A 7,821-nucleotide genomic window follows, 5' to 3' on the forward strand; every position below is an offset into this window, starting at 1 on the left:
CCACAGAGCCTTAATATAGTAAACTGTATTATTTTTTCAATTATTCATTCCCACCTGTAAGGGAAATGGCTGCACTTCAGTCACGAATAGGCCAAGGTAGCCTTTTGGTGTAGCATGACCCAGCAGGTTTGGAGCACAATCACACAACTCCTCCACACATTATGTAACCATTCCACGTGAGGTGCATTAGGTAATCACCCATGTAAGCTTGCGCTTGGTTTGGAGCCACTATTATCAGTACAAAGTATAGTTACCCTGCTAATGCTGTACATATGGCTTGCGTCCAGGCTTTCCTGTTCCCAGAGAGAGAATAAAGCCATTGAAACCATCCACAATTCCTCAAGTGTTTTCCATCTACCCGCCACTCACCTGACTCCCCTTGGACCTCAGTTAGAATCTGACATTTGGTGTCATGAACAGATCCTGACGTGAGTGAGCCTTTGGTCCCCACGGATTCCAGGTTGGCCATGTGGCTGCATCATGGGTTGTGGTACCCAGCAGCAGCTATGCTGCTCAGATGGGCTCTGGTGGAAACCTGGGCAGCAGTAGATGGGTCCTCCATGAGCATGGAGAAGGCGCTGATGCAGCTGGAAGCCCAGAGCACCAAGAAGAAGCAAGCTTTTGCTGGCAGAGTTGGATAGCATTTTTGACTGTGCTATGAGAAGTACACACCAAGTCCCTGAGGGATGAAGCACAGGTAAGGGCCCTCCAGGCACAGGTCAGGCCCCTGGAGGCCCAGCTACAGAACTCAGAAAAAAGAATTAGAAACTGCCATGAATGAGAAACTCCAGGAGCAGGCGGGATGCTTGGAGGCTCACTATAGAGCTTGGAAAAGGAATTAGAGGCTGCTGTGAATGCAGGCCTGGGTGCATCATCTTGACTGGAGACCCCTCACTTGGTCTGATACAAAGGAGGAAGAACCCCCATTGCAGGCTCACCCAGTGGTCCCTCAGAAGGTAGATCATAAACAGCCATTGGGGCCACAAAGGCACACTCAGGGACCACCCCCCACCCCCCCACTGTAATACGAAATACTTTATATACTGCCTATACCCCAACTGATTTGCAGGAATTAGGCAAGCAGTGCCGCCAGTGTCCAGAGGAACCTCTGTCCACCTGGATGCTTCATTTGCAGGATAAGGAAGCAGATAATATCTCCTGTTCTGCCTCTGAGGTGGAAAATCTGGCCTCTATCATGACTCACCCCTCCCTCCATCAGCAGTTGCAGGTGAGTAGGCAGTTGGCAAGGGCAAGGTGACCACACCCTGATTGAGTGGCTATGGGCAGCCATACAGACTGTGTGGATCAATGCCGTTGAAATACTCAAAACCATGAGTAAATGGTAGTTGTATGCCGATTTGGTGCAAGTCATCTGGGAGATGGGTATGCGGCAGGCTATGTTTGACCTGAATACCCGGGGACGAGATGATGAATGTTTCATCTCCCAAATGAGGGATCTTGTGTTGGGTTCTGTGCCCCCAAATGCCTTTGGCTCCCTAGCTGCTGTCCTCACCCCAGATGTAGGGCACTGCATACATGAAGTGACCACTGCTATGGTGGCTCTCAGGGAAGCAGAAGGCTGCCAGTTGGACCAAGGGGTCTGTGCCATACAATAGGGGTAGATGCCCTACCTTCAGGGGGCATCCCATGGGAGAAAAGGGGGCTCCAATGAGTGACGCACTCACAGATGTGGGTAGATTTGATTTTGGCCAGGGTTGACCAAGAGAAAATCGATAAGCAGCCCAGTGAAGTTCTCTTAACTTTCTGGAGACAGTTATCTCAAAGCAGCAATTCCAGAAAATACTCAAGGGGCAGAAGGATATTGCTATGCAACCAAGTCCTACCCAGGCGTTTCAACTCAAAGACTACTTGCTGCAGCCAGGCAGAAATCTAGAACCTTTTCTGTTTAATTAGGGAACTGGCAGGGGCACCCAGCTTGGGGGGAAATCAGATGACTGGAGGCCACATATGGAATTAGGGATCCACTGGTCCCCCACCAATGTGCAGTGGGTACTGGCACTGCTGGATACTGGCACAGATTGCAGCCTTGTTTGTGGGAACCTGGATAAGGTTCCTGGCAAACCTGCTAGCACTGACAGCTCTGGAGGCCAGTCAGTGAAAGTGAAACCTGTATCTCTGTACCTCGACATTGGCCACTTGGCTCCCCATTTATATACTATGTATGTCTCTCCCATACCAGAATACATTCTAGGGGTGGACATTTTACATGGCCTGGTGTTACAAACTATGGCCAGGGAATTCAGACACCAGGTGCATGTGGTGAAGCTCATGCTGCGCAGACATACGCATCACTAGTCTCGGGTCCTGCCACAACCCCAACGAGTTACTTCCACTCATCAGTACCATTTGTTGGGTGGGCATACAGAGATAACTGAGACAACTAAAAAGCTGGAGGTGCAGATAGTGCGTGGCACCCACAACCCCTACAATTCTCCAGTGTAGCCAGTTAGAAAGCCTGATGGAACTTGGCAGATGACAGTGGGCTATTGGGAACTGAATAAAGTAACACCCTCTTTGCATGCCACTGTACCATCAATCATGGATTCGATGGACCATTTGACAATGGAATTGGGACAGCACCACTATGTAGTGGACTTGGCCAATGCATTTTTCTCCATAGACATCACTCCAGAGAGCCAGGAACAGTTCACCTTTATGTAGGATAGGTGACAATGGACTTTTACAGTGTTGCTGCAGGGCTATGAGCATAGCCCTATCAAATGTCATGGGTCATGGTCTAGTTGCCACAGATTTAGCCACCTGGCAATGTCCAGAAAGGGTCAACCTATTCCAATATATTGATTATATTATGTTAACTTCTGATTCTCTTGCAGATTTAGAAGCAGTGGCACCCCTCTTGTGGCAACATTTGGCTGCATGTGGTTGGGCCATCGGCAAATCCAAGGTCCAAGAGCCTGGATTATCTGCGAGACTCCTGGGAGTTATCTGGTCAGGTAAGACAAAGGCCATCCCAGAGGCTATCATTGATCAGATTCAGGCATATCCCCGGCCCACCATGGTGAAGTAGCTGCAAACTTTTGTGAGACTCCTGGGATATTGGCAGGCATTTGTGCCCCATTTAGCTGAAATAATAAAACCGTTGCACTGGTTAACAAAGAAGGGAGCTACCTGGGACTGGGATGATGTGGCTGAGACTGCCTTCCTGGCAGCCAGGTGGGCTATTCAGCAGGCACAAGCCCTACAGGTAGTTGACCGGGGTGCCCATTTGAGCTGGATGTGCACGTGACCACAGATGGTTCCAGTTGGGACCTGTGGGACTGCATGGAGTTCTTGAGAACTCCAGTAGGCTTTTGGTACCAACTATGGAAGGGAGTTGAGCTCCAGTATTCCATGATAGAGAAATAGCTAACAGCTGTATATATTGCCCTTCAGGCTTGTTAAATTATGACAGGATGGGCTGCAGTCATCATGTGGACAACTTACCCGATAGTGAGATAGGTGCATTCATGGGTAATAACCCCCCAGACTGGGACAGCACAGACATCCACTTTGGCAAAGTGGGGCATCTACTTGAAGCAGCAGAGTACACTGAGTACACATGTCTTAGCGGCAGAGTTGCAAGGGGTCTTGGGGCCTGTAGTACCACTGCAAGATAAGGCCATGGGGCCTGAAGCACCCCTAGACCCTGAGCCTTCACTGTTTAAGGAAGGGCATTCCCCCATTCCCGATGGGGCATGGTACACAGATGGATCTAGACAAGGTGCTATTGCTGCCTGGACCGCTGTTGCAGTCCAACCTAGTACTGACACCATGTGGTTTGAAACCAGGTATGGACAAAGTAGCCAATGAGCTGAACTCAGAACAGTGTGGATGGTGATCACCAAGAAGTTGACACCTGTGGTAATCTGTACCTATAGCTGGGCAGTCTATTGAGGCTTAACCTTGTTGTTAACTATCTGGAAAATAGAGAAGTAGCTAGTCGGCTACTGACCCATTTGGGGCCAAGCCATGTGGCAAGACCTCTGGGAAAGGGGTCACAAGAAAAAAATAACTATTTATCATGTGTCAGGCCATATGCCTTTGACCACCCCTGGCAATGAGGCAGATGCCTTGGCCAAGATCCAATGGTCAGAGTAGGCACCTACATGAGATGTGGCCTTGTGGCTACACTGGAAACTGGGACACATCGGGGGTATGCTGATGCAACAGGTCAATAAGCATTGGGGTCTGTCCCTGCCCACACAAGACATTTGGGAGGCTTGTCAGAAATGCCCAGCATGTGCTCAGGCATACCTTAAACAGAGGCAGCTGCCCAGTGTTACACAGGTAATGATAGGGCAAGTGCCTTGACTTGCAAGAGTATACACATGCACTAACAACTGTGGGCATGGCCATAGGCCTGTTGTTCGCCTACCCTTGCAGGGTGACTGACCAACAGAACACCATCTGGGCCCTGCAACACTCATGTGTCCTGTATGGTTGCCCTCTGGCCATTGAGAGTGATAGGGGAACATATTTCACTGGACAACAGGTACAACAATGGGCACAACCAATGGACATAAAGTGGGGATTCCATGTGCTGTACAACCTGCTAGCTACGGGTATGATTGAGAGATACAATGGGCTCTTGAAAAATAGGTTATGCTTGCATGTCACACCCCCATCTTTGCGGGACCGGAGTTCAAGGTTGGACCTGGTGCTCCAAACCTTGAATGAACAGCCTTAGAAATGTGGCTGGTCTGGCCCTGGTGAAAGCTTTGTTACACTGGGCTGTCCACCCGAGCCCCCCGCCCCCTCTCCCCACTGCCACCTTCAGTTGCAGATACAAACCAAGAATTACCTCCTCCAACCAGGTATGGGGATGAATGGAAACCTGTTGTTGCCTGCCCTAATGGCCCCTGAAGGCAGGGGAACAGAAAACCTGGCTTTGGCCATGGACCCTCCAAGACCCTACCGCCAGTGGTTAGCCATCATAGTTCTCTGGGGGAAAGGCCTACACTATGACTTGCATGTCACTCCTTGGGTGTTCAATGCATGGCCCTGTGGTTGATTGTTTATAGAAAAATGACCAGGGAAGGAACCCTTCTCCGGGGAACATATGTACTATCTGTGTGGCCTATTATGAGCTTCCCTGTGACTTTGGCACAGATACAAGACTCAAAGGAACCATGGGGTGCTGATAAAGTGTGGCACTATCTCCCAGGGCAAAAGCCCTTGGCGTCTGCATTGTTATCCAGAGATGAAAGGTTAGACTGTATTTTGCTTGAGGAACGTAATTTAACTCTGTTAGTACCTGTGCCTGCTCTGTCATTTCGACCATAGGTTAACATGCTCCAACTGCATTGTGGACTGGACCCACACCTTTGCTGAGGTGACCAATGTTTCCAACTGTTGGATCTGCACCACCCTTCCAGGAGCAGTTGCAGATGGCTTGCCTTGGCACAAACCTTCAGCATCTGCAGAGAAATGGACATGGCTGGAGACTTTGATTCCCATGGCCGACACCTGGAATGCAACATGGCAAGCTGCAGACAAAGGATGCTGCAAGAACCACGGCATGCCCGCCCCCTGACTGGCCCATAGCGTTTATGATGGGAGGGGCTGGCTAGTAGGGAAACAGGTAGTACCCCCCAGCCCAGTGCATAGAGCAACACTGGGGTAACACCACTGTGGGGTGGGTACCCAGCACAGCCTGTGTAAACATAACACATGTCACCACACTGAAGGTATGGTGGAACATGCGACCCCACCAAGGTCAGGCCCTGATGGATTTTATGGCCCCTGGGAGTTTATGGGTCACTGGGGACACAGGGTGTCCTTACTTACCAACAGACTGGCCTGGACATTGTACCTGAGGTTGGCCTTGCGTACCTGGCACTGTTCTCCCTGCTTTGCCCAGATGCCTGCATAACTGGGAGGCACCATGCTCTCAGTTTTTGTGAGTGCAAGGAAGCCCCTGGTGGTTCTACACCTTGGAAGTGACTATCACTGGAGTGGGTGTCATAACTGTAGAAGCAGAAGTTACTGCTTTTGCAGAGCACACCGCTCGGGTTCTGAATCACACCCGAGGGACCCTCCTGTTAATGGATGCGGTTGATCAGATCAGAAAGGTGGTGTTACAAAACTGAATGGCCTTAGACATAGTCACTGCTGCCCAAGGAGGCACCTGTGCCCTTTTAGGAACACAATATTGTTCCTTTATCCCTGACAGTCAGCAGAACACAACAGTAGCCCTTCAAGGGACATTAAGTTTCTAGGGAGCCTTACTGATGACCCCCTGTGGAGATGGAGGGGCATCCCTAGGCTCTGGCCTGTGCTGGGCCCTAATATAAATAGCATAACTGGGATCCTAGTAGCTGTTGCTCTCTGTATTGTTGTTGTGGGTTATAGATTCAAGGCTCTGCCCTATAGGCACACGTCTCTGCCTGGAGGACACTCTTGGCCTAGGGAGTCTAGGGTAAGGTAGATGGCTGCACTTTGGTCAGGAATAGGCTGAGGCAGCCTTCCAAAGCAGCATAACTCAGTGGGTTTGGAGCACAGGCACACAACCCTACACATTATGTAACCACACCACGTGAGGTGCATTAGGTAATCATACACGTGAGTTCATGCTTTGTTCGGAACCACTATTGTCTATAAAAGGTATAATTACCTTGCTAAAGCTGTACATATGGCTCACCCCCAGGCTCTCTCATGCCCACACTCACTTGCACTTAGAGAGTAAAGCCATGTCAAAACTGTCTATGATTCCTTGAGTGTTTCTCCAGCTACCCGCCACTCACCCCACCAACTCCCCTCAGACCCCGGTTAGAATTTGACGCCACCCCTTTCCCTGTAAAAGGAGTGCATTCCTGCCCACTGCCATCTAGCTTTCCATGTCCCCAGTGGGAGACCCATGCATCCCTGTCCCATCGGCTTTCAGCTTTGACCGAAGGAACAAAAGCAGACATGACAGAGACCATATCCAAGTAGAAGCTTTAAGAGGCAAGACAAGTGTCCACAGTACTCCTGGTCTTTCTTTCTGCTATGAGAATAGCATGGCCCATTTAGGAAGCTGTTCCTTCAGCTTGAGTTCCTGAATGGGAAACTGCTGCTTCAATCAATGCATAGCCTCCCTTTAACAAACCTTGTAGTAGAAATTTCTGAGATTTGGAGATCATTTCTTACTACAACAATACTGACCACTACACAGGGTGCATGGTGTTTCTCTGCCTGGAACAATCTGCCAACCTCACTCCTTTGCATTGTTAACTCCATCCAAGTTCTAATCTGACTGTTTCACCTGGACAAACCTCTTCACATGCTTTCACAGCCCTGGGTATGTTTCCTCCTTAGCATTTATCCCAACTGCCATTTCACCACTTGTATGTGATTATTCAATCAGTATCTGCTGTGGTGTAAACTCCTAGAGTCAGCACTTTGCCCAAAACCACACAGCTGAAAGCTGGTGGAGCCAAGGACTTGAATTCCAGCAGTCTGGTACCAAATTCTGTATTTGTAACAACTGGACTAGGCTGCTATTAATTTCATCTGATGAATGGTATCATCAGAGACCAGGTGATAAGTACTGGAAAAAAACAATTGTGATCTGCACAGGTGACTCAAGGAAACATTTTTTAGTTTCTTTATTGTATACACAAAATCATCTGAGCTTCCAATGAGCTGTGGATGAGCAGCCTCAAGACAGCATATCTTCTTGGGTAAATATATATTTAAGGGTAGGTTTCCCTACTCTCATTAGTGTCCTTCACCCAATTCACTAGGAACACAAAGCAAATTATAGTAACAACAACAGCATCAACACCTTGGTCCTCTTCACACCCCTTGCTGTGCCTAGCA

At 49.2% G+C, this 7,821-nt stretch overlaps 1 protein-coding gene across 1 annotated transcript; it reads left to right on the top strand.

The window, feature by feature from the left end:
• The first annotated feature begins 263 nt into the window (after nt 1-263).
• Nucleotides 264-7,121, top strand: LOC108540038 (uncharacterized). The gene is made up of 3 exons (XM_017889028.1): nt 264-428; nt 2,856-2,975; nt 5,305-7,121. The coding sequence occupies exons 2-3, from the start codon at nt 2,899-2,901 to the stop codon at nt 5,552-5,554; spliced, it is 327 nt and encodes a 108-aa protein (XP_017744517.1). The 5' UTR covers nt 264-428; nt 2,856-2,898; the 3' UTR covers nt 5,555-7,121.
• Nucleotides 7,122-7,821: the final 700 nt, after the last annotated feature.

The sequence above is a fragment of the Rhinopithecus bieti genome, unplaced genomic scaffold (assembly GCF_001698545.2).
Source record: "Rhinopithecus bieti isolate Rb0 unplaced genomic scaffold, ASM169854v2 scaffold_15850, whole genome shotgun sequence".
NCBI lineage: Eukaryota > Metazoa > Chordata > Mammalia > Primates > Cercopithecidae > Rhinopithecus > Rhinopithecus bieti.